At 38.0% G+C, this 27660-nt stretch overlaps 1 protein-coding gene across 2 annotated transcripts in view; it reads left to right on the top strand.

The window, feature by feature from the left end:
• Nucleotides 1-27660, top strand: part of ARSB (arylsulfatase B) — a 217641-nt gene that overhangs the window by 113867 nt on the left and 76114 nt on the right. For both annotated transcript variants that reach the window (XM_020998420.2, XM_020998421.2), the window contains exon 6: nt 17555-17625. In XM_020998420.2, coding sequence (XP_020854079.1) covers nt 17555-17625 — 71 coding nt within the window. The remainder of the gene's footprint in view (nt 1-17554; nt 17626-27660) is intronic.

The following is a 27660-nucleotide window of genomic DNA, read 5'->3' as shown; positions in this document are numbered from 1 at the left end:
GAGGGAGGGAGGGAGGGAGGGAGGGAGAGAGAGAGAGAGAGAGAGAGAGAGAGAGAGAGAAAGAAAGAAAGAAAGAAAGAAAGAAAGAAAGAAAGAAAGAAAGAAAGAAAGAAAGAAAGAAAGAAAGAAAGAAAGAAAAAGAAAAGAGCCATTCCTCGATTTATTAATGGTCATGGGATATGAACAGGCAGTTTCCAGAAGCAATCAAAGCTTTCTGTAGTCATAGGAAAGAATGCTCTAAATTACTGTCAATTAGAGAAGGGCAAATTTGAGCAACTCTGAGGTACCACCTCATACCTGTCAGAAATGATAGATGCTTGAAGGGATGAGGGAAAATAGGTACACTAATGAATTGTTGGTGGAGTTGTGAACTGATCGAATCATTCTGGAGAATAATTTGGAACTATGCCCCAAAGGCTAAGAAGCATTGCATACCCTTTGATCCAGCAATAGCATTATTAGATCTGTGCCCCAAAGTGATCAAAGAAAAAAGACCTGTAAGTATAGGAGTATTTATAGCAGCTTTTTTTTTTGTGGTGGCGAAGAATTGGGAATTGAGGGAATGCTTATCAATTGGGGAATCATTGAACAAGTTGTGGCATGTGATTGTGATTGAGAACTGTTGTTCTATGGGAAATATCAAGGGGGGGGGGTTTCAGGGGAAAAAAAACATGGCAAGACCTATGTGAACTGACACAAAGTGAAGCATGAAGAACCTTGATATCATTGTGCTGCAGTGACAGCCATGTTGTAATGATGATCAATGGTGAAAGACTTGGCTTCTCTAATCAATACAATGATCCAAGACAGTTCTGAAGGACTCATGATGAAAAAATGCTGTCCATCTCCAGAGAGGGAATTGATGAACTCTGAATGAAAATTGAAGTATAATTTGCTTGCCTTTTTTTTTTTTTTGCCTTTTACATGCCATGTGGCTAATATGGAAATATGTTTTGCATGATTTCACATGTATAATTGGTATAATTTTACTTGCCTTCTCAGTGGGTGGAGGAGGGATATGTACATATTTTTTAGAGTGAGGAAAGAGATAATTTCATCTTGGATGAATTGATACAGAGTGAAGTGAGCAGAACCAGAAAAAATAATTTATTTTTAATATCAGTATTACAAAAAATTAATAATTTTGATGACTTTTATAAACTGTTGCAGGATAAAGTGAGTGGAATCAGTAGAACAATTTATATGACCACAACATTGCAAAAACAGCTTTGAAAATTTTAAGAACTAAAATCAATATGATCATTTATAATTCTAGAGGAGCAGTAATGAAACATGCTATATATGACAGACAGGTGATGGATGGACTTAGAGTATGGAATGAGGTATATGTCTGTCACTCTCATTAGATCTCTCTATGTGTGTATTTATGTGTGTGTATGTGTGTGTGTGTGTGTGTGTGTGTGTGTGTGTGTGTGTGTGTGTGTGTGTGTAGTATGTAGCCATTGAGGAATTTGTATTGCTTGACTATGCATATTTGTTACAAGAAATTATTTTCTTTTTTTTCCCCCAATGGGATCCAGGTTGCAAGGGAAAGAAAATAGATGTCCATTAATTAAAAATAGAGAGATGGGGAGAGTTATAGATCTTGAAATGTTGTTTGAACTTTCAGACAAGGTCACTGTATTGCTTATTTTACTGAACTGTTGTACCTTTTTTACTAGAGACCTCTCGTGAAGGTGGAGTAATCTGTTTATGTCTGCAATGCAAAACAAAATACATCAATAAAAGTAAAGTGTAAAAATGGGGGAAAAAACCCTCCATCTTTCTGAATGTAAGTTTAAAAAGAATTATACATGGACTTTGTGGAAGAGGAAAAGATTTTCTTTTCTATCATATCACAAATGAAGACAGTTTCTGGTTAAACTTAGCTCTGCCAAGTATGCAGGATGGTGTAATGGAAAACACACTGCTGCTGGGACTAGGTTCAAATTTCAGTTCTATCACTTACTACATATATGATCATTGATAGGTCATTTCACTTCCCCGAGCCTCAGTTTCATCATTGGTAAATGACAAGGTTGACCTAGTTGACCTCTAAGGTACCTTCCAACTCTGAAATTCTATGATCGTAAGTTAGATTAACTAGATATACTGAATGTGTAGACTTTCACTGGGTTGTTTAAAAAAAAGGGGTGTGGGAATGGAATGATGTCAGGAAAATAGGATAATTAAATAGAATTTTATTGACCACTTGGGGGTACTTTCCAAATCAATTAAATTTGATTTTCTTAGAATTACTTTATAAATTATTTTATTACTTTAGTAAGAGCCAGCATGGGGTAGCAGATAGAGTACTAGACAGGGAACTCTAAGGACCTGGGTTGAAATTTTTGAGGTGAGAAGGGAGACCTGCCAGCGAGGTATATGAGTCCTGATTCAACCTTTACTTTCTCCATTCTCTAAGTCACAAACTTGGGATACAGGTGTACTGCTGAATCCCCTTTAAAATAGGGAAAATAATATTTGTGTTACCTACCTCATAGGGATATTATGAGTATATGTAAAAACAAGTTTCAAAGTTTAAAAGTGTAAGCTAATGTTATTATGCGAAAAAAATACAAGTGTCTGAAAAGAATATCCTTACGATTGGAATTTGCTTTAAAGTGGCCATTCCTTGGACACAACAGCATCTGCTGAAGCCTTTGACCTACTTAGCCGGACCACTGGAGCAAAGCAGTCAAGGGGAGATAGTTATCTCCCGGCTTTTTACTAGGATAGACTCGGCCTTGTAGTTGGCCTAATAAAGAATCAAGTCAGCATCTGAGGCCTTGTCTCAATGTCTGACTCAGTTCAGTTCAATTCAGCCTGCCTCTGTGTAGAGCTCAGTACTGGGGGAGATTAAAAAGAAGTCCCAGGGAGCTTAGGGTCTGGTGGGAAGATAAGAAATTTAGATAGCTTTAAGGCCTTTGAAAGGTCCTAAACAAAGGGTTGTGTGAGGTCTGAAAGGAGCCTAGTGATTAGAGAAGTTTTCTTGGTGGAGGTCTTATTTGAGTAAAGGTTTAAAGAATGAAGTAGGAATTCTTTGGCAAAGAGAAGAGCGGGAAGCTGTTTCAGGCATAGGCTACAGTGTGAGAAAAGTCACGAAGACAAGAAAACAGAGGACACTTGTGGACTGTTTAATTTGACTGGAGACTACAGAGTGTGGGGGGGAGATAAGGTAGGAAAAGCAGGGTGGCACCAAGTTGTGAAGGGTCTTGAATGCCAGGCAAAGGAGTTTGAACCTTATTTGGTGAGCAGTAAGGAAACCCTGAAGATTATTGAATAGAGGTGTGATAATGCAACCAGATCCATGCATAAGAAAGATTAGTCTGGCCATTATATGAAGATGGACTGGAGTAGGGAAATAGAGGTGGGAAGATCTGATGAGAGGCTGTTTTATTTCTCTCAATGAGCAAGAAGGAGGACCTATTCTAAGTTGGCGACTGTGGGAATAGAGAGGAGGGGGCAGATGGTGCAGATATTGTGGAGTTAGAATCAACAAGACTTGGAAGGTAAATTTGAAATTTGAGACACAGCATGAGATAGGTGATAGAGACTTGGATTTTTTTCCGCTTTTAATTTATGAAATAAAACAAGCATTTTCATAATAGTACAATAAAAAAAAGATGATTACCTATGAAACTGCAAATATACTATGCACAACTTGCTATTCCTTTCAAATATACAACAAAATTATCATGTACATTTTTTTTTCTCCCTTGCCCTCTCACCCTGGAGATGGCTACCATTAGACATACATATATTCTCTCTCTCTCTGTGTCTGTATGTGTGTGTGTGTGTATATATATATATATATATATATATATATGGAGAGAGAGAGAGAGAGAGAGAGAGAGAAATATACAACAAAATTATCATGTAAATTTGTTTTTTTTCTCTCCACCCCTAGAGATGGCTACCACACCATTAGACACACATGCATTCTCTCTCTCTCTCTCTTTATCTATCTATCTATATAGATAGATAGAGAGAGAGAATGTGTATGTGTACAAAATTATTTTAATTGTAAGTTGTAATAAAATTGTAAATATATACATATTATAAAAATATGTAAAACTATTATGTCTTGCCAGTTATTTGATCTTGGGCAAGTCATTTCACCTCTGAGTCTCAGTTTCTCCATCTATACAACGAGTATAATGGTGTTTTGCACTGCCTACCTCCATGGCTGTTGTAAAAGAAATAAGCTTTGTAAACTTTAAAGCACTATAGAGTTGTGAGTTTTTATCATTACTGGTAACCAGTTGAGTGGGGAAGGTGAGAGAGAAGAGTTCAAGGGTAGCACCAAAGCTTCACTTCCTAAAGGATGGTACCATGGACAGAAATAGCAAAGTCAGAAGGAATAAAAAATTTAGGTGGGAATAGATTATGAATTTTGGTTTGTATATATTGGGTTTGAAGTAATGGCATAATAGCCTTATACTCTATGTCATATGAACCATTGGAAATGCTGATCTAGAAGAGAAGTCAGGTCAGAAGTCGTTAAGATTTTAGGAGTCATGTACCTGAAGAGGTCAGTTGAAGCTGTGGAAGTAAATGAGCTTGGCAGGGGGAGTGAGCAAGGGAAGAAAGACAAACAGAGAAAGAAGGGAGAAGGCAAGGGGAGAGAGACAGACAGGCATACACATACACAGAGCCATCTAGGATGAAACTTTGTGGTCAGCAATCTAAAGGGGATAGAAAGTGAGTGAGGAGCCCATGAAAGAAATAGAAAAAGGAGACTTCAGATAGACCAGGATAAGTTCTGGACCTGTAATACCATTGGTGTAGGGAACTTCAGATAAGGAAATTCCCTCTACTGATTCAGGTCAGCCCTTTCTCTTAAGTCTAGTCTTTGGGAATCACACACCCAGTATGTGTCAAGGGGCAGGGCAGGGACCCAGGTTTTCCTGACATTTGAGAGTAGTTCGTGAAAGCTGTGTCAGGAAGAAAGGTTTGGCATTTCTCAGGTGCTGCAGAGAGGTCAAGGACCATGAAAACTAGGAAAAAAGGCAGTTTTATTTTGGGATTAGAAGGCAATTTGCGATCTTTGAATGAGCTGTTCAAAGACTATTTTAAATACTTCTGAAAAGCTAATATATCTGACTGACATAGAAGGCTTTGAGATAAGGTTTGAAGGTATAGTGAGAGCAGTAGCCTAAGGCTCCACCCACACAGTTTAAGCTAGGTTTCTTTTTTTTTTTCTTAAAGAGAATTGGAACTATACTCTAGATTTATTTTTCAGACTTTTAAAAATAAGCATTTATCTGTGTCTCCCATGTCCCCCTTTCCCCACCAAAAAGAAAACGAATAACAAAACCCTTGTAACAAATATTCATAGTCAAAACAAATCACTACATTGGCCATTCCCCAAAATGTCTCATTCTGCATCTTTAGTGTACAGAAATGGGTAATAACATGGTTCTCATCAGTCCTCTGGAATCATAGGCATTGTGTTGATCAGAGTTCTTAAACCTTTCAAAGTTGTTTGTTTTTACAGTATTGTTATTGTGTGAATTGTCCTTATGGTTTTGCTCATTTCACTTTGCCTCAGTTCATATAAGTCTATCCAGGTTTCTCTGAAATCATTCCTTTAGTCATTTCTTACTACACAATAGTATTATATTCATAAATTATACTTTGTTCAGCCTTTCCCCAATTGATAGGCGCTTCCTTGATTTCCAGTTCTTTGCCACCCCAAAAAGAATTGCTATAAATGTGTTTATACAAATCTATGAGTTTTTTTTCTTTCTTTGATCTCTTTGAGGTATAGACCTAGTAGTAATATGGCTGAGTCAAAGGGTATGCATAATTTAGTAATTTTTTGGTATAGTTCCAAATTCCTTTCCAGAATGATTAGACCAATTCGCAGTTCCACCAATAGCACATTAATGTGCTTATTTTCCCATAGTTCCTTCAGTGTTCCCAGGTTTGCAAATCTGTTGAGTATGAGGTACAACCTCAGAGTTGCTTTAATTTGCATTTCTCTAATTATTAGGATTTTGGTTATTTTTCCTATAGTTGTTGATAGCTTAGTCCCTTGAAATCTATTTGTTCATATCATTTGACCTCTTATTAACTGGGGAGATGGTTCTTATTTTTATAAATTTGAAAATCTTGGAAAAGAGAACTTTATCAGAGAAAATTGCTATAAAGATTTTTTTTCCTTAGTTACCTGATTTCCTTCTAATTTTAGCTGTATTGGTTTTGTTAGTGTAAAGACTTTTCAGTTTTATGTAACAAAAATTGTCAGTTTTATCTTCTGTGATCCTTTCTATCCCTTGTTTGGTCATGAACTGTAATTGGTTTTTCACATCATCTTTTATGTCTAAGTCATGTATCCATTCAGTGTGTATCTTGCTTTATGGAGTGAGATGTTGGTCTATACTTAGTTTCTGCCAAGCTGATTTCCAATTTTCCTATCAGATTTTGTTGAATGGTGAGTTCTTACCCAAGTAACCGGGGCTTGGGGATTTTTCAAACACTTTACTACTGTGTTTATTTGCTTTGACTGTTATATATCTAATTTATTCCATTGATGGACGTCTTTATTTCTTAATCAATACCAAAGTGCTTTGATGATTACTTCTTTGTAGTGTTGTTTGCAATCTGGTATTGTGAGGCCCTCCTCCTTCCCACTTTTTTCATTATTTCTCTTGAGGTTCTTCATGTTTTCTACCTCCAGATGAAATTCATAATTATATTTTGTAGTTCTATAAAGTAATTCTTTGGTAGTTGAATTGGTGTGGCACTGAATAAGTTAATTAATTTAGGTAGTATTGTCATTTTTATTATATTGGCTCAGCATACTTATGAGCAATTAATATCTCTCTAATTATTTAGGTCTATCTTTATTTCCATAGTGTTTTAAAAGTGCATTCCTATGTGTGTCTCAGCAGGTATATTCCCAAGTATTATATACATTCTGTGGTTATGTTGTTTTATTTTTTAAAATATCTTTTAAAAATTTTAAATAATTTTGAATAGTATTTTATTCCTCCCTGCAATTACATGTCAAGTCAGTTAGCATTCATTTTTATAAGACTTTGAGTTCTAAATTTTCCTCCTTCTTTCCGTCCCCTCTTCCTAAAATGGTGGGCAATTTGATATAGGTTATACATGTGCTATCACATAAAACATGATTTCCATATTAGTCACAGGTGTGAAAGAAAAAAAAAGATCAAAAGGAAAAAAACACAAAAAAGAATAAAGTAAGGGGAAAAAATATGCTTTGATATGCATTCGGAGTCCATCAGCTTTTTATCTGAATGTAGATAATAGCATTTTCTTTCGTGAGTCCTTAGTACTTGTCTTGGATCTTTGCATTTTTGAGAAGAGCTGAGTCATTCATAATTGACCATTACACAGTGTTGTCGATACTGTGTACAATGTTTTCCTTTTCCTGCTCATTTCTCTTTGCATCAGGTTGTATAAATCTTTCCAAGTTTTTCTGCAATCTTCCTGCTGTTCATCATTTCTTATTGCACAATAGATTCCATTACATTCATATACCACGGCTTTGCCACCATGAAAAGGGCTGCTATAAATGTTTTTGCACATGTAGGCCCTTTCTCCTTTTTTGTGATCTCTTTGGGATACAGACATAGTAGTGATATTACTGGACCAAAGGGTATGTACAGTTTGGTTGCCCAAATTACTCTGCAGAATGGTTGGATCAGTTCACAACTCCACCAGCAGAGCATTAGTGTCCCAATTTTCCCACATCCTCTGTAACATTTATCATTTTCCTTTTTTGTCACATTATCTAATCTAATAGGTATAAGGTGGTACCTCAGAGTTGTTTTAATTTGCATTTCTTTAATCAAAAGCGTGTGTTTATATGCCTATAGGTAACTTTGATTTCTTCACCTGAAAACTGCCTGTTCAATATCCTTTGACCATTTATCAATTGGGGAATGGCTTGTATTCTTATAAATTTGACTCAGTTCTCTGTATATTTGAGATTTGAGGCCTTTATTAGACACACTTGCTATAAAAATTGTTTCCCAGCTTTCTGCTTTCCTTCTAATCCTGGTTGCATTGGTTTTGTTTGTATAAAACCTTTTCAATTTAATACAATCAAAATTATTTCTTTTACATTTTGTAATGCTCTCTATTTCTTGTTTGGTCATGAGCCAGTAACTCACTTAACTTCTCCTTTAAGAATTTGGATGCTATACCACTTGGGGCATATATGTTTAATATTGATATTACCTCATTGTCTATGGTACCTTTTAGCAAGATGTGGTTTCCTTCCTGATCTCTTTTAATTAGATCTGCTTTTGCTTTTGCTTTGTCTGAGATCAAGATTGCTACCCCTACCCTTTTTTTTTTAACTTCAGCTGAAGCATAATAGATTCTGCTCCAGCCTCTTATCTTTACTCTGTGTGTGTCTCTCTGCTTCAAGTGTGTTTCTTGTAAACAACATATTATAGGATTCTGGTTTTTGATCCATTTTGCTATCTGCTTCTGTTTTATGGGAGAGTTCGTCCCATTCACTTTCACAGTTTTGATTACTAACTGTGTATCTCCCTCCATCCTATTCTTTCTCCTGTTCTCCTTTCACCCTTTCTCTCTTCAACAGCGTTTTGCTTCTGTGTTCTGCCTCCCCTGGTCTGCCCTCTTTTGTGTCAGCCCCATTCCCCCTTACTTAACCTCCTCCCCTCCTGCTTTCCTGTTGGGTAAGATAGATTTCTATATTCAACAGATTGTGTATATTATTCCCTCTTCGAGCCAATACTGCTCAGAGTAAGATTAAAGTGATGCTCATTACCCACCCTTTCATCTTCCCCTCCACTGTAATAGGTTTGTCGCACCTGTTCATGCGAAATGATTTACCCCATTCTACCTCTTCCTTCCTTCTGCACACATTGTATTCCTCTTTCTCACCTTTAATTAATTTTTATGTCAATCCCTCAAAATCACCTTATACCTATACCTTCTGTCAATGTATATTCTTTCTAACTGTACTATTAGTGGTACAGTTTTTAAGAATTACAAGTATCATCTTCCCATGTAGGTATGTAAAGAAAATAAACCAACCAAAAAAACCCAGTTCCTACTCTCAAGGGGCTGTCATAAATACATGATTTTGTTATTAATATGGTCATTATATTGATGATTTTCCTAATATCAAACTCACCTTCTAGTCCTGGCATTAATTCAACCTGGTCATAGTGTGTAACCTTTCTGATAGTTTCTGTAGCATCTTTGTTATTATTTTATTTTAACATTTTGCATCAATATTGATTCAGAGCATTAGTTGATCATTTTATTTCCCTGTTTTGATTCTCCTTGGCTTAGGTATCAAGACCATATTTGTATCATAGAAAGAATTTGGCAAGGCCCCTTCTTTTCCTTTATTTCCCCCCAGCAGTTTACATAATATTAGAACTAATTGTTCTTTGAATGTTTCATAAAATTCATTAGCAAATACACCTGGAATGTTTTTCCTCTGGAGTTCATTTGTGGCTTGTTTAACTTTTTCTGAAATTGGATTATTAAAAATCTGTTTCTGTGTCTGTTGATCTGGGAATATTTTGCTTTTGTAAATATTTATCCACTTCAGTTGTCGATTTTATTGGCCAACAATTGGGCACCCTTGATTCACTTCTTAAAGAGGCCTATTCAGAGAATGGGTCCTGCTGTACTCAAAGTGAGAACCTGGAAAGACCTTAAATTAAAAGGGCCAAGGCCCACTGCATCCTGGGCCATCTCTACTAATCCTGATTGATATCTGGCCACTGGAGCCAGATGGCTCTGGAGGAGAAAGTGAAGCTGATGACTTAATATATCCCTCCCTTACTCAAATCAAAGTCAATTGCAGGTCATGTCATCATCTCCCTGATGTCATGGTCCTCTTCAAGAATGAAGGACAAACCACAACTACAACCTGCAAGTCACCAATAATTTCCTTTATTTCTTATTTATTTGTTCTGAATTCTTCTTTTCTCATTTTTGATACTAATAGTTTGGTTTTATTCTTTTACATTAAATTAGTTGATTTATATTACTGTCTTCCAAAAAACCCAACTCAGTTTTATTTATTAATTCAATTGATCTTTTTTGCTTTCAATTTTATTAATCTCATCTTTGAATTTCAGAATTATTTTAGTGTTTAATTGGGGTTGTTTGATTAATTAGTTTCCCAATTTTTTAGTTACATGCCCAGTTCATTCATCTATTCTTTTTTACTTTTATTGACAAAAGTGTTTAGAGTTACAAATTTTCCCCAGAGGACTGCTTTGGCAGCATCCCTAAAATTCATTATGGTTATCATCTTTGGTGAAATTATCTATCATTTCTATGATTTATTTTTTGGCCCAACAGTTCTTTAGGATTAAGTATTTTTTTTCAATTTTAAAAAATCTTTTCTTCAATAGTCCTTTAGTGAATATAATTTTATTGCATTGTGTTCAGTAAATGATGTGTTTATATATATATTTCCCCCCCCCCAAGGCAGTTGGAGGGGGGTTGTGACTTGTCCAGGGTCACACAGCATTTAATATATTTTATGCATTTGTTTGTGAAGATTTTATGCCCCAGTATATGGTCAATTTTTGTAGAAGTACTGTGCACAGCTGAGAAATATGTATACTCCTATTTAGTCCTACTCAGTAATCAATAGATCTATCATATCTTACTTTTCTAAAATTCTATTCAGGTCCTTAACTTATTTCTCTTTATGGGTGGTTAGATTTGTTTAAATCTGAAGCCCTCTCTGCACTCTTCCCCTCCCCACCTCCCCCCGTCCCAACTACTTTAATTTTACTGTCCGATTTGAACTCATGTCTTCTTGACTCCAGGCCAAGCACTCTATCTACGGTACCACTTACCTATCTGCTAGAGTGATTTATACTTACAAAAAATTTTCACTGTGTTATCATCTGACTGTCACCGTAGCTCTATGAAGTAGATAGGGCAGGACTTATTATAACCTAACTTATTATAACTCAACAGATAACTGTTATATCTAATATATGCATATATATTATATATAATTATATGTATATATAAAACTGTTATATATAATAACTGTTATAATTCTAACAGATTAGGAAATTGAACCTCAAAGTAGGTAAATGACTTGCACAAGCTAATAAGTGACAAAATAGGCTTTTCTGATTCCACATTTGATGCTTTTTCCATTACATCACACTCTCCTACCCCCCCCGCCCCCTATTCCTCACCTCCCCTGAAATGAAATAGAACCATATAGCTCATCTTGGCTCTCCATACCTCCCAAGATGACAATTAATTATCTGTTTCTTGATTCTAATCTGTGCTAATGTTTTTAATCTATGCGGATGTGGTAATAAAAAGTAACTAAAAAATCCCTCTCCCCTTCTCTCTCCTCTTCTCCAAAGTTGTGACCATAGTAGTAGGGGATTTCAGGCCAGGGAGGAAGGACAAGTCACGTCATAGTGGGTTCCTGTCAGGGGAGTTATCTGGAGAGAAACTTGCCTTATGGTGACTCTCAAACTGCATCTCTGTTCTTCACCAGTGGGTAGAGTCACCCCTCTTCTAGCTATGGAAGAAAGTTGGGGCCAATTTTTACAGTCCATAAGGATGGAGACCCTAGTAGTATGCAAAAATCTAAAGGCTGGGGTACATTCTAAAGTTGACTAGTGGGTACAAACAGGGGACATGTGCATAAATTATGTTTTCATGCCTTTAAGTCAGCATGGCTCTTCAGTGTATCTGGCTCTGTCTCCATGTTCTTCTTTCAAATGTCATGTTGTCTGTTGGTATTCAAGAAAGATGTCACTCTGTGGACTACTGTTTAAAATCCTATCCTTGGATATTTCTAAAATTCAAGTAAGCCTTCCTCACTTACCAAAGGAGGAAGAAACATGGCCAATTCTGTCCAGGGACTTGTTGAAGAATTTTAAGCAAATCAGAAAAATACAGTTGTGTAAAAGAACCTTGGGTAAAAATCCAAGTTTTTTGATGTAAATTTATTTTTCTTGCTCTCTTAATGACCTGGAATTACTAAGGATATTTTGTTTTATGGGGCTTTTTTTCATCTCTTGCCACATATTCGGTTTTTCAGGATCATATTTCTGACCACTTCCTTATCAAAATAGCCTTCAGTTTTGCACATTTGAAAAAGCAACCTCATGACATGCTTGACTTAAGACATCATTTTCTTCAGCCCCAGCATGGATCACAATTTGATTGCCTGTGAGAAATTCGTCCAGACAAAAAGCTAGTCGCCGGGCTCATCTGTAACCTTTGATATTTAGAAATGTCATTTCCTATCCGTCAGTTTGCTTATTTCAAAGTTTGTGTTTCCTCTGATTTACAGAAAAGTATAGTGAATGCATAATATGCGTGCCTGATCTTTTCAAATTTATTGCTAAATAACTTTCATTTAACAGCTCTCTATTCAAATTAGCAATGGCATGCGTATGTCTTATGTTATGTGTATGCTTATATTATAGTGAACAGTACCACTAATGAAAGAGCTGAAATGTGCAGATATCGATCAGGTTATCTCACAGAGTCATTAGCATCTATTTGGTCCATTCTAATTTTCAGGGAATTTGTTTAAGCAAGGTTTTGTACATCTTGTGCCATGCTGTTAATTTCATTTCCAGTTCTTTCTTCTATAGCTCTCATTTCTTTTTCTTTTTTTCTTCAAGCACTCTAATTTCATTGACAAAAATATTTTTAACTCTTTTTAAAGACATTTGCGTCATCTCCTCCAACACTAATGGTTGAATTTGTGCCCAAGCTTTGAGGGTTTGCTTATAGATGTTTTGGAGTCGTTCTCTTCTTCTGGATCTGTGTCTTTAGCATCTGTGCCGCCATAGTAGCTTTTTTGTGATATTCTTTTTTATTTATTTGTCTGCTGATTCCTCTAGCCTACTTCTCCTTAATGATAGGGTCAAGCTGTATGCCCTTCTGGGGAGAAGGTCTGGGCTGGTCCTGTCACTGCTTTCTTGGAATATTGAGTGTTGTGTTGTTCCAGAACTTCTGGGCAGCTCAGGATGGAGACTGACAAACTTTCAGCACTCCCAAAGTGATCTGATCCAGGGAAGTCTAACTGTTGCCCCCTTGGTCTGAGATCTGTGGGTTCCTGACCTGGGTCTGAGTCTCAGTTACTGTTAGCCATATGCCAGAAAGCTCTGCTGTATCTATCTATCTATCTATGCATATATATATACATATATACATATATATACACACACACACGCGCGCACACACACACACACACACACACACACACACACGCACTAATCCTTCGTTGTTTCTTCCAACTCCAGAAAAATGAAGAAGAAATTAAGCAAGCACCCCTATTGGTCAAGGATCCTTTTAGCCCTTCTTCCTCCTAGCTTTTCCTTAAGTCAGTGTTAAATAAATATTCTAAGGCTGTGGCAACAGGATCACTGGAAAAGTGAGAATCGTACTTTGTCCTTTCTTTCTACATGTTTTCACATCCTCACTGATTACTCTAGTTATACTGTTGCCAAGGATCTTCTATCAAAGCCTTTGTTTTGCACTGTATTGTAAATAGAGTTAAAGTAGAAAGTGTTTTATGACACCTAGACAGGGTGTAAAAGGACCAGAGTTATATAATTTGCTACTGTAACTATAAGGTTGAGTCTACATTGGCAAAATTATCTGGTTACTTGACTTTCTAATGAATGAAAAAGCATTTGTCAAACTCAAGAGATGTTGAACATTGCGCTAAGTTCTGGGGATACAAATGGGGAAAAAAAGGAACCAGTTTCTGCTCTCAAGGAGCTTCCGTTCTAATTCTAATAGCACATATAGACAGCACATATAGGAGGACTCATTGGCAGTCTGGATGGAAAGGTTCTAAGGGTTCTGGTTCAGGGAAGGTGTCAAGACCAAGGTGTCTTTAGGGTTCCAACAGCAGGTCAGAAGGCAATGACTTGAGATCTTACCAGAAGAATTGTAGTTAGTGACTCCTTTGCATACTTGTGTGTGTGTGTGTGTGTGTGTGTGTGTGTGAGAGAGAGAGACAGACAGACAGACAGACAGACAGACAGACAGACAGACAGAGAGACAGAGAGACTGAGTGAGAGAGAGATGGGGGAGGGGGGAAGTGGCTGGAAAGGTTTGGCCCATCACCATTGGGAAAGGGGGAATGGTCCTAACAGAGAGGGGACTCTGATTTGTGATTATGTTGGTATGAGGAACCTTGATGAGTAAAGTCCCTCTCCTGATAGAGACTGGCACCTGTTCTGCATGCTGTGGTCTTGGAGGGTCACTTGGGGCACTGAAAGTTTCAATGACTTGTTCCGAGTTACACTGCCAGTGTGTGTCAAATGCAGGACTGGAATGCAGGTCCTTCTGTGCTCCCAAAGTGGTAGAGATGGATAATCAGAGTCCAACCAAGAAGGGGAAAGGAGAAGGGAAATTGACTGTGAGGTTGAAGTAAAGAGCTCTCTGTAATGTCCACTTCTGCTGGGCCTTTAGCTCTTAGATGGGACCTGAATTACAGATGAGGGCTGTAGTGTGTAAAGGGAATTGTACGTTTTAGTTCTTGCTCCTGCTGAGCTTACCAGTACTCACATTCTTTTAGTGGTATCCTTACTTGTTGAAAGAGCACTAATCTGAGAATTAGGAGACTTGGGTTATATTCCCAAAGGAGTCACTTATTAGCCATGCAACATTGAGCAAGTCATGTAAGTTCTATTGGCTTCATTTTTCTCATTGATAAGGAAAGGGGTTGCATTAGGTATGATAGGTTTAGAGCAAGGAGGGACTTTAGAAAGCATTCTCATTTTACAGATGAGAAAAATGAGTCCCAGGGAGGTCAGGCAATTTATTCAAAGTCTCATAAGAAGTGGCAAAGCTGGGATTTGAATCCAAGTCCTCATAGAACAAAACCTTTGTTCTTCACCTTGTAATATTCTGCCTCTAAATGCCCATATAGTCAAATAATCAGTTAATCAACAGGCATTTGTTAAGTGCCTACTATGTGTCAGGCACCATGCTAGATACTGTTCTGGTACCAGTAGTAATAGTCTGTGATTTCATTTGCACATGCATATTTTTTCCTATAAAATTATTTAGATATTTACATAAATACTTTTGGGTAAAATTAGTTATTTCAAGTGAATATGCACTGGAATAAGGGTTCTTAACCTGGGATCTGTGAACTTAAAACTTTTTTTTGATAACTATATTTCAGGATAATTAATTTCCATCCAGCGCTGGGCCTGGAGTCAAGAAGACCTGAGTTCAAATATAACCTCGGACACTTACAATCCTTGTGATCCTGGGCAAGTCACTTAATCTCTGTTTGCCTTAGTTTCTGCATCTGTAAAATGAGGATAATAATAACACCTGCCTCCCAGCATTGTTATGAGGATCAAATGAGCTAAGGATTGTAAAGCACTAGGTGCATTAAGTGATATATAAGTGTTAGTTATTATTATCTTATGCATTTAAAAACATTATTCTGAGAACGGATCCCTAAGCCCCACCAGACTGCCAAAGGTGTCTCATGACACACAAAAAAAGATTAAAAACCCCTGCACTTAAACCAAAAATATCCATATTCCTTTAGACCAAATTCCATTAGGCACATTTGGGTACCAATCTGAATGGGCAGTCTCAGCAGGTAGTGGATTCTCATTCACTTTCTTTAAGGTTTTCAGTAGAAGCTGGTTGACACCTTGTTAGATATGTTACAAAGGGGACTCCTATTCAGGTAGCTGTTAGACCAGGTGACCTCTAAGATCCCATCAAACTCTGAGATCCAGTCATTCTAAGTATTCATATTTTGAGACCTAGTGTCAATCTATTTGAAAGGCCATTTGTGGCTTTAATGTAAATGGCACTAGATCCTATTACTACATTTCCTACCGAGTATTCTGTAGCTGAAAAGTGACTTGGTCACTTATTTTCCTGATGATGTATAGGTTTAGCTCCTTGTCCTTATGCCAATAAACAATGAGCTGGGCCCAGAACTGAAAAGGAGAAAGGAGGCAGGCTGGATTGCATTTGGGAAATTGTTCTAAAAATTCCAGTGATCCTAAGCTGCTCCCTTCTGCCAAACACCATCTGTTTTACACCAGTATGACTCCTGAGAGGCAATGTGACATAGGGGACAGCAAGCTGCCTTCTGAGTCAGAAGGACCTGTGCTCCAGTCCTGCATTTGACACCTACTGGCAGTATAACTCAGAGCAACTCATAGGACTTTTCAGTGCCCCAAGTGACCCTCTAGGACCACAGCATGCAGAACAGGTGTCAGTCTCTATTAGTGGACGGAGTTTACTCATCAGGGTTCGCCATACCAACACAATCACAAATCTAACCCAGAATTCTCCTGGTCGTGCTATATGGGTGCAGATCGTGGAACACTATGATCTCAGAAGAATCAACATTACAGATACCCCAAAGGTCTGTGGAAGGACATATAATAGGCGTAAATAGGCTATAGAATATTAATAAGGAAAGAAGACTTGTATGTGAGAAGTAGCAGAAGTGCTATCTCTACGTAGCTGCATATGACCAGAAAAGGATGTTAGACGGTCATGTAGCGATAATAGCTATCATTCATATAGCACGTTACGCATTTCATTTCATTTGTTCTTCACAACAACTCTGTGAAGTATGTGCCGGAGTTATCCTTATTTTACATCTGAGGAAACTGAGGCACAGAGAAGTTAAGGAACTTGTCCAGAGCCACACAACTAGCAAATGTCAGAGGAAAAAATGTTTGAACTGAGTTCTTTCTGGCTTCACATCCAGTTATTTATCCACTGCATCACTTAGTTTCCTTAGTAAGTTTGTAAGATAAAGGATTGGCTACATGAATTTATCCTTGATGTATTAAAGATGCAGAGGTCCTCAGTCATTGTCAGTAAACATTTATTAAGTGCCTACTATTAGCCAAGCACAGTGCTAAGCACTGGGAATACAAATACAAAGCAAATAAATAAATAAAGACAGTTCCTACCCTCAAAGAGTTTATAATCTAACTGGGGAAGACAAAATACAAAAGGAAGCAGGGAGGCAGAAGGAGGGTGGGGAGGAGAGTGAGGAAGGTAGTTGTCACAGGTGTGACGGAGAAGTCCAGAGGAGTGCAACTGAGTAGGGAATGAAGAGATAGATGGCTGACGAGCTCTCTCTTAAATGGAGGGCATTGTGTATATCCGCCATGGAGATTTTATGGAAGGGTGTGATCAATAGAAAATGAGAAAGGATGATACTCAGTTTGCGGTCTGGATTGATGTTGGTAGTGTCCACATTAGTAAAATCGCAGGTGTTCCTGAAGTATATTCAGATTTCTATAGAGTCAGTATTATTTACTAGAGAAAGCTATAAGGTAGCATTGTTTTTCCTCATCATGTATTCTATACTGTAAGTGTGGTATAAATGTTTATAAAGAGTTAGTGGCCAGGTAAAATCAGGCTTCCTAAAGAAATCAGAAGCTTTCAAATTTGGGGTTCAAGTTCAAGTCACAGACTGGCAGGTTTGTTATTTCCTATGACGGCCACAAATGGAAGTATTCAAAGAGAGTGTGCCTCTTCTGTAAAGGATATTAATGCTTCCCAATGAATTCTTTTCTAGTGAAGGAAGCCCTTCCCCCCGGACGGAGCTGCTGCATAACATTGACCCAGGCTATGTAGACATATCGCCATGTGAGTACACGCTAATTAATTAATGAATCATTAGGAGGCTGGTTTGGCTGCTTCCCATTTTGCAAGGCTGAAGTCCATCTCCCTTTTCCCCTGAATGGAAATCATTTTAGGGGTCACTAAAGATTATTGCCAAGGACTAATACAGTTGGCACACCCTACTTCCTAGTCCTCCAAAGCACCCAAATGGAAAGAGTCGGGTCCAGGAAACCATGGAGCTATTGTGAGTTAACCACATGCCTCAGGTTCCAAGGTGGTGAGACTTAGCACTACTTCCATTCCAAATGTGCAGTTCCTACCTGGCATTTATTCAGCAAATGTCATGGGCTTGGTATTGTGCTGAAGCTCTGGGAATACAAAGAGAGGCAAAAAAAAGCCCCTGCCTTCAAGGAGCTGCGTTCTAATGGCAGAGACAATGTGCAAATAACTATGGACAAAATATATGCCGTGTAAATGGAAGGCTGTTGTTGTTTGTTGTCGGGCAGCTAGATGGCACAGCGGATAGAGTCAGGAAGACCTGAGTTCAAATCCAGCCTCAGATGCTTATGAGCTCTGTGACCCTGGACAAGTCACTTCACCCCGTTTGCCTCAGTTTCCTCATCTGGAAAATGAATTGGAGAAGCAAATGGCAAATCACTGCAATATCTCTGCCAAGAAAACCCCAAATGAAGTCACAAAGAGTCAGACATGTCTGAAATGACTGAACAACAACAAAAGATCCCTTCCGGGTCTAAACGGAAGGTAATCTCATGGGGAAGGCACTGGTAGTGGGCAGGAGTGGGGTGGGAGGGAAGTGAAGGAGAGAGATCAGGAGAAGCCTTCTGCAGAAGAGATTTGAGCTGAGTGTTAAAGGAAGCCAGGGAACCTCAGAGGCAGAGATGAGGAAAGAGAGCATTCCAGCATTCCAGCCATTATAATATATGCATAGAATCGGTAGACTGCATATTGTGTGCAAGGAACAAGTGTGCCAGTATAGCTTGTAGAATGCATGGAGGGGAGTACAGTATAAGAAAACTGCATAGGTAAGTGGGATCCAGGTTGTGAAGGACTTTAAATACCAAGCAGAGGATTTTATATTTAATCCTGAATGTAATAGGGAGCAACTGGAGTTGATGGAATGGTAAAGAGAGAAGAGTGACATGGTCAGACTTGTGCTTTAGAAAAATCATGTGGACAGCAGAGCAAAGGCTAGATGGAACCAGGAGAGACTGGAGATGAGGAAACCCGCCAACAGCCTATTGCAGTGGTAGAAGTGAAGGTGATGAAGGCAGGAACTACACGAGCTGAGAAAAGGAGACACCTCACGAGAGATGTTTTGAAAGTAAATCTTTTTACGTTGTCAAAAAATCAGTTATATGGGATGAAAGCTAGTGGGGAGTCCGGGAGGATGTCAAGGTTGTGAATTGAGGTGACTGGAAGGATGGTGATGCCCTGCACAGTAACAGGAAAGTTGCAAAGAAGGAAAGGGTTGATGGGGAAAGATGAGTTATCTTTGGGGCAGAGTTTAAGGATTGAGTTTAAGGTGCCTATGGAACATCTTAATTTGAGATGTCTGAGAGGCTGTTAGGAGATGTGGGACTAGAACTGAGGAGAAAGATTAGGGCTATTTATATAGATATGGGAATCATCTGCAGAGAGATGATTGTTGACCACATGGGAATGATGAGATCACCAAGCAAGATATTCAGTTGTAGTTTTCTATTTTAGAAATACACAATACTGTAGTGATCTACAGGGATTAATGTCCTTTATTAACTGCCTGTCATGGAATCCTTTAGGCCCTGGGGAACCCAGGTTCCATTTATAACACCCGCAACTGAAATTTCCTTTTGAAAATATTGCCAGTAAACATAGCATACATTTAATGGAATATATACCCTTGAATATTGCCTTAGAATTTAGTGGTAGCTTTTGATTTAAAAATTTTTATACACGTTTTTCAGTCATGTCTGATTCTTTGTGACCCTGTGGACCATAGCATGTCCAATTTTGTCTATGGGATTTTCTTGGCAAAGACACTAGATTGGTTTGCCATTTCTTTCTACGCTGGATTAAGGCAAAGGTTAAGTGACTTGCCCAGGCTCACACAGCTAGTAAGTGAGCTCAAGTCTTCCTGACTTTAGGCCCTGTGCTCTGTCCACTGAGCCACACACGCACGTATGTGTGTACATGTATATACACATATACATATATGTACACATATGTATTGTGTATATCACACAAATTTTTTTTTCCTATAGAAACACAATCACAAAAATTGTATGTGTGTATGTATATACACACACACACATACAAGGTTGTTTTTTTTTTTTAATCAAAAGCTGCGACTAAATTTTGTATGATGTATATATCCTATTACCTATGCATGGTTTCCATCTTATACCACAAACAAAACCCTGGAGTTTGAGCTTCTCAATTCTGATTAGTTCTAAGGAATCCTTAGAAAATCTAAGGATTTTCATATGTATGTTTAGAAGGATGGACACCATGTGAAAGACTTTTTTGGCCATATAACCTCCAGCCTATGGGTAGAAGAATCATAGTCTGTGTTAGTAGAGGAATGGAGATCACATGTAAACAGCAGGCTGGTAGCACAGTGGATAGTGTGCTGGGCCTGGAGTCAGGAACACCAGAGTTCAAGTCTGGCCTCAGACACTTATTAGATTTGTGACCTTGGGCAAGTCACTTAACCTCTGTTTGCCTCGGTTTCCTCATCTGTAAAATGAAGATAATAATATCACCTCCCCTTCCAGGGTTGGAAAATAATAATTGTAAAGCACTTAGCCTAGTACCTGGCACATAGAAAGTGCTATATAAATGTTAGCTGTTATTGATGATGATGATGATGATGATGATGATATAAACTCAGAGATCCTTGAAGTATTGAAATGATTATAATATTTAGTCAAACATGCCTTGCTTCATGCCTTGACTTTTGTGTCACTAATCTTACCCATTGTCTTGCCATGGACTAAGAACTTTTCTAAATTGGAATAACCTTAAGGATGTTTACATTCAAATGAGCGAATTACCTTCATTTTTAAAATTCTAATGTTTTTAGAAATGGAAACCACCATTTAACCACGTGAAGCTGAAATACCCAATATACCAAGTTGGTAGGCTGTCTATGTCCTCTACTCATTCCTGTAGTCTTCCTTTGTTCATTTTGCTTGTAATTAATTGATGCCTTCATCAGAGGTAGTAAAATTTGAAGATTAACTAGCAATTCTAGCATCTGGGGGACATGAAACATGGGAAGACTTTGGGACACATTCTCTTGGAGATGCATTGAGAGAAGCATACTTTCCAGGAAAAAAGAGCTAATAGTGTCTGTGTAAAACATCTGGAATATTACACAGTTCCATCTTGAAGTACCATTGGAACAGTCAGATGCAAAGTCCCCCTAATTCTGGTTCTGATTACAAGGCAGAAAGATGAGTTGAAATTCTGATGACTCCATTTGGGTAACTTATGAACAGTTTTGATAAAAGGTTGGGTTGAGTAGGAAGGGTTTAAATAATAACATTAGCTACATTAAGGTTGTGTGATTATCTGTAGATTTCAGCTATCTATGTTCTCACTCTATATTGCATTAATGTGTTTTTTCCCCATAGTCCCTCTAATAATTGTCATTTTCTTTTTTTTTTTTGTCAATTTTGCCAATCTAATAGGTGTAAGGTGGAACTACAGAGTTGCTTTAATTTACATTGCTTTAATAGTTAGTGATTTAGATTATTTTTTCATATGGCTGTTGATTGGATTTCTGCCCCTGAGAACTCCTGTTTGTATCCATTGACCATTTGTTTATTGGAGAATGGCACTTACTCTTACAAATGTGAACCAGTTTCCTATACGTTGTGGAAATGAGACCTTTATCAGGCAAATTTGCTACCCAGATTTTTTCCCAGTTATCCATTTCCCTTCTTTTCTTTGTTGAATTGATTTTATTTGTTTAAAACCTTTTTAGTTTTACATAATTGAAATTGTCCATTTTTGTTGTGTATGTGTTATACTATTCCATCATGATAAAGGGAGTGCTGACCCCCCTCTCTTTTCATACAATAACCATTCACTTTCTTTACACCTTTGTAAAGAAAGAGACATCATGGCACAGTGGAAGGAGGGCTAGATTTGCAGTCAAAGGGACTTAGATTGAATTTCAGCCCTGTCTTTTGCTACCTTTGTGATGATGGGCAAGATACAATCTCTTTGGGCTTTAGTCCCTCCTCCGTCTAATGAAGGTCCCTTCCAGCGCTAACACTGTGATCTTAGATATATTTGTACTTTACTTTGTGCTTGGAAGATAATTTTGACTAGACCTCAGCTTTGTTCTCTGGTGAATCTGAAAGGTCTTTACGATTCCTGGTTCACACAATACCTTTCTACCCCTTCCTTTTAAGTATAGAATCAAAGATTTCTGTCCCATGTGACTGTAAGAGTTCTCCTTATAACAAGCTAACTTATCAGTGTCTTTTTCAAGAAGTGGGCTCTAGACTGGACCCTACCTTGTTAAATTTCATTTTTATTTTGAGGGAGAAATACTGTGTGTGAAACTGAGGGATAAATTTTACATGATAACTTACTTCTCTTTATGTGTCATATCCTTCCAGATGACTTTCCTGATCCCCCCTGAAAGTGTTTTGTTGTTCAGTCTTGTTTGACTCTTTGTGACTTCATTTGTGCTTTTCTTTGTGAAGACATTGGAGTAGTTTGCCATTTCCTTCTCCATTTAATTTTACAGATTAGAAAACTGAGGCAAACAGGGCTAAGTGACTTGCCCAGGGTCACACAACTAGTAAGTGTCTGAGGCCAGGTTTGAACTCAGGGAGATGAGTTTTTCTTATTCCAGGCCTGAAACTCTATCCATCTTACTACCTAGTTGCTCCCTCTCCCCGAAATTACATTATTTTTATATTTCATATTTGTTTATCTGTGTACATATATGTTGTACCCTTCCCCTCCCCTTTACCTCCAAGTAGAATGTCAGCTCCCTGAGAGCTGGATTATTTCATTTTAATCTCTGTATCCTTAGTGTTGTCTGTATACTTTGTATTACTTAACACAAGGTCTAACACATTAGGAGTTAATAAGTGCCAGTTAAATTAAACTGGAGCAGAAAGGCTTCCTGAGCAATTCTAAACAATAGAAAGGTGCCGTGGTCCAGAAGCACACATCTTTTTCTAAAATGGGAAGAGGAATATGAAGACTAGGTCAACTTGGTCTTGACAGATAAGGCCTGGCCTCAGGTGTGGGGCAGCTATCGCTCTCAGCTCCCCTCCTCTCCACAATCTTAGTCAGCAGCGCTGGTACTTTGAAAAGTGTATTCAAAAACATCATTTTGATTGAGAGCAGTGGCTGCTCCCAGTTGTATGGAACTTACACTTGAAATCACATGTACATGTGTGAGCCCCCTTATTGTATAGAGCTTATACTTGTGACTAAATGTACATATGAAGGTCTCCCCCAAAATTGTATGGAACTTACCCTTGTAATCATGAAACCCTCCAGTAGTGTTGCCATTTTAAACATCATATGCTCCAAGATTCCTCACCCTCAAAGAATAATACTGTTCCATGAGCAAAAAACGTTTGAGAACCACTGATTTTAGAGCAAACACTTACATGTACCTTGTAGGCTCTAAAACTCTCCTGTAGATCATAGATCCACCCTATGTCTGAAGCCAAAACTAACGATGGAAGGCCAGGCCCAGCATTCCATGAATCATTAGAATTCTTATCTACTTATACAGGCAACGGTTTAATTAATATACCCTTTTACACATGCATAACACTCAGAGCCCATTAGTAGTAGCCTGATTATAGGATGAAGGACATTGACAGATGTTAACATTTTACTTATATAGGCCAATGACTGGGGCTTCAAAGCCTTTATTGGCTATACAGCTTAGTTGCTATTTCATTTAAAAAGCCTTTTCTTTTTAAGGGTTGTAAGAGGAGTTATTTTTACCCTTTGATTATAGGGAGGAAGCACGAGGTCCCCTCCCTTTCCTTCGTCTACATGTGCATTATTTTCTGTGGTGAAGTGGCTTCATCTATAGTTCAAATCAGAATCCATCATGTTGGGGAATACTGAGAAACTGTTCCCTTACGTTTTTTTCCTTTCCCAGCCTTTTTTTGGACCCATTTTCATGAAAGATATTGATATTTCTGAGATCAGAAATTAGTCTGAGTTAGAGTATTAATACGATGATAAGATACAGTATTTTATCCCTCAGCTGCCGCTAGGAATCTCTAGATTCTCTTTGGTCTCCAAAGTGGATGCCATTGGCCATCTGCATGATCAATCAATAAGAAGATGGGAAGATGAAACAAGAATGGGGCTTGTCTCCAACACAACCATACCTACTCTTACTCCTCAGTACTCTCACTGTGCACCCACCATCTGCATGAAAGCTGCCATTCTTTTGTTTCAGCTAGGTGGCACAGTGGACAGAGCACCCAGTCTGGTTTCAGGAAGACCTGAGCTCATATGTGACCTTAGACACTTACTAGCTGTATTACCCTGATCAAGTCACTTAATCCATGTTTGCCTCAGTTTCCTTATCTGTAGAACGGACATGGTGATAGCACCTACCTCCCAGAGCTGTTGTGAGGATCAAGTAATAAGTATAAAATACCTAGCATAGTGCCTGGTACGTAATGAGCACGATATAAACGTTGTTGTTATTATTCACCTGGTATCAGATGCTCAGGGCAGTTATAACCTGATTAGGACCTAGGCACACACACCCCACAGCAGTTATGAATATGTTATTGGGAAAATCTCTTTCTGATGGAGAGGTGGGGGTGGGGTTCAGTCAAACAATTTTGGAAACAATGTCTCTAGACTGTAACTTATAGACCTATTATCAGTATGCAGTGGTGGAGGGAGTTTCCATATTTGCAGTTTCCCATGCTAATGAAATCATAAGTCTAGGATCTCCCTCCCAACCCCAAAAAACTTACCCTTCCCTCAGTTGATTAAAAGAATAGTAGCAACAACTGAGAGTATAGAGGCTTGGAAAGAACTTTACATACATTCTCCCATTTGAACCTCACATCACCATGGGAGACTAGGTGCCATTATTATCCTCTCCAGAGGTTAAGTGACTATATGATCAGGGTCACATAGCTTGTAAATATCTATCCATCTGGGAGAACGATTACGACTAGTCTCCAAAGTCCAGTCATCAGTGGAAAAGGTGAGTCCAGAGAGCTCATCATACCCTATCAGCAAACCACTTTGTCTTTCACCTGTGAATAAGATCAGCCCTGATACTAGGGTTAGTGCTCTGTTAGGTCAGAAGCATGGCAAATTCTTTCTGCTGTTATTGCTTGCACACTTCTCCCTCACCCGCACCTCCTTGTATTTAGGACAGCCAGGACTCTTGTTTTATCATCTTGTTTAAAGCGGTACTTGGTGTTGGCAATTAGTCCCTATGGTATAACTATCCATGCTAGTTCTGTATACAATCCATCTTTGTATCAGGATGGAAGCTGCTATTTGCAAGACAGTCATTCTGAGGCCCTTCCGCAACCTCACAGTAATTTTTTTTTTTAACCCCCAACAAAGCCTGGCCATCTGTGCTAAAGAAGCTAGCCTGTTGAATCCAAAGTTATATCACTGCTTTTGTTTTCACCCTATTAGCATTGAAACTCTCACTTTCTTGGTTAAGTTTTCTTTTTCTAGCCTACCAGTGCTTCATTTGACAGCCCATCGTGAAGGTAACATCAAATTAATGTCAGCTTCCATATTTTCACTGCCATACCTTTGAGTGTATACAGAGCTTCCTTGGTGCCAGTTGTCACATGACCTCAGTAACAAAATCTGCAGTCAGATTTTTCATTTTCATTTTCAAAGGCTTTTCTTCTTCTCTGTATACTATAGGGAATACTAAATGTTATTTTGAAATGAAGTCCTTTTGATTTGAAGATGGTCCCACATGCCTCATATACCAACGACTCCACTTTATACACTGTACAGTCTTTATACACTGCCTCAAGTAAGACATAATGAACCTTTAATATTAACACCCCATAGTAGTATATCAGCTTTCATCCTGGGTAAATATACAAACTAAACCATATCCACAGTACTTTTTAAAACCCTAATTAATTCTTACCAGAAGCGTAGGAGACACAGAGTTGGCAAATCCCACTGCCCTCATTTTCTCTTTGGAGAAATATAGCTAACTGATTTTTCTCTAGGCTTCACAGGGTTCAGAAAACAGAATCTGTGATCCTTTTTGACTTACAGCAATGCTGGAGCTCCTGGGATTAATCTTAAACCAATCTCTAGGGGTCAAGAAATAAATAGGGTGTTTGGCAGTGGGCCACTTGCCTTTTTGAACTCCCATGGTATTCTTTATGGTTACATTTAACATCCCCTTCACAAAGTTCCTTTATTTTTCGTGGGACCACTTTTTCTTTTTCAATTTAATTTTTCAATTAGATTTTTGTTATTATCTTTTGCTTTTTACACCATCTGGATTCCTTTTTGTATCCCTCCCCTCCTCTCTCAGAGAACCATATCATATAAGAAAGAATTTTTTCTAAAGTGAGAAAGGAGAAAAATTAAGTAAAAAGAATAAAAATATTACAGTGCTTTATAAAGGGGCAGCTAGGTGTTGTAGTGGATAGAGCACCAGCCCTGGAGTCAGGAGGACCTGAGTTCAACTCTGGCCTCAGACACTTGACACTTACTAGCTGTGTGACCCTGGGCAAGTCACTTAACCCCATTCCTAGCAAAAAAACCCAAAACAATACAATGCTTTACAAAGGTGGACTCCTCCCCATTTACCACCACTGTAGAGAAGTGGGGATGAGGTATCTTCTTATATCTCTTCTTCAAGATCAAGCTTGTTCTTTATAATTATGTAACATTCAGTTTTGATTATTTTGTAGTCACTGTTCTTTACATTTACATTGTTGAAGGTATTTTATATTCTTTTTTCTGGTTCTGCTTACTTTGCTTTGCATCAGTTCATGTAAGAAAAAAAATTAAGTACTTATTTGAACTAATGAAAAAATTAATTTTTAAATCCACAATTTAATAAGCACCAAATAAATTAGCAATTCTACATATAAAGTAAAACTGATAAAGAAAGTTATGAATGAAACTATTTACATACAACTTGCTTTTCCTTTTAATTATATAATAGATTCAACTTTCAAAGCTATCCTTCTTGACTGTATTTCCTCCTGGCCTTCCTTCTTTTCCCTTTTGTGCATTTGAAAAGATGCTTCAGTGACCTTTTTTTCTCTTTTTTGGCAGCATTTTAGTAGTCCCCTTTCTCTCCCAACTCCTCTCCCCTGGTTAAAAAATAGACAAACCCTTGTAACAAAAATATATTGTCAAGCCAAACAAATTCCCACATTGGTTGGCTGTGTGTGTTTTGTGTGTGTGTGTGTGTGTGTGTGTGTGTGTGTGTGTATCTTCATGCTGAGTCCATCACTTCTGTGTGAGGAAGAGGGTATCATGCTTCTTTTTTTTTAACATTTTATTTTTTTCCCCAATTAGATGTTAAAACAATTTTTTAACATCTGGGGTGTTTTTAAGTTTTGAGTACCAAATTCTATCCCTCCCTCTCCTCCCCTCCCCTTCCCTGAGACAGGTAGGCCATCTTATATAGGTTATACTGAATATCATGCTTCTTCATGGAATCTTTGTTGATCACTGGGTTCACCAGAGTTCTTATATTGTTCAGCGTCAGTTGTCTTCCCAATGTTGTGGTCCTTGTCATTTTCCTGAGGCTGCTCACTTCACTTTGCATCAGTTCATATAAATGTCTTCTCCAGGATTACTCTCATATGAATGCTCCAAGAAGACACAACTGACCATGGGCTTATTTTTCTTTGAATTCCATAGAGTTCGCGTGCTTTAACCATAGATTCAGAGCAGGCTACTGCTTTCAAAACTTCAGTATTCCGATGAATATATGATGTGATGGATGTATGTATTTACAACAATGGTGCAGATCACAGTCCATCCATGCCTGCCCACCCTATTCAATGCTTGTCTACGCCTTCCCAAAAGCTT

Source organism: Phascolarctos cinereus, unplaced genomic scaffold (genome assembly GCF_003287225.1).
Source record: "Phascolarctos cinereus isolate Bilbo 61053 unplaced genomic scaffold, phaCin_HiC Scaffold_4;HRSCAF=312, whole genome shotgun sequence".
Lineage (NCBI taxonomy): Eukaryota > Metazoa > Chordata > Mammalia > Diprotodontia > Phascolarctidae > Phascolarctos > Phascolarctos cinereus.
This window is presented reverse-complemented; position numbering and strand designations above follow the sequence as displayed.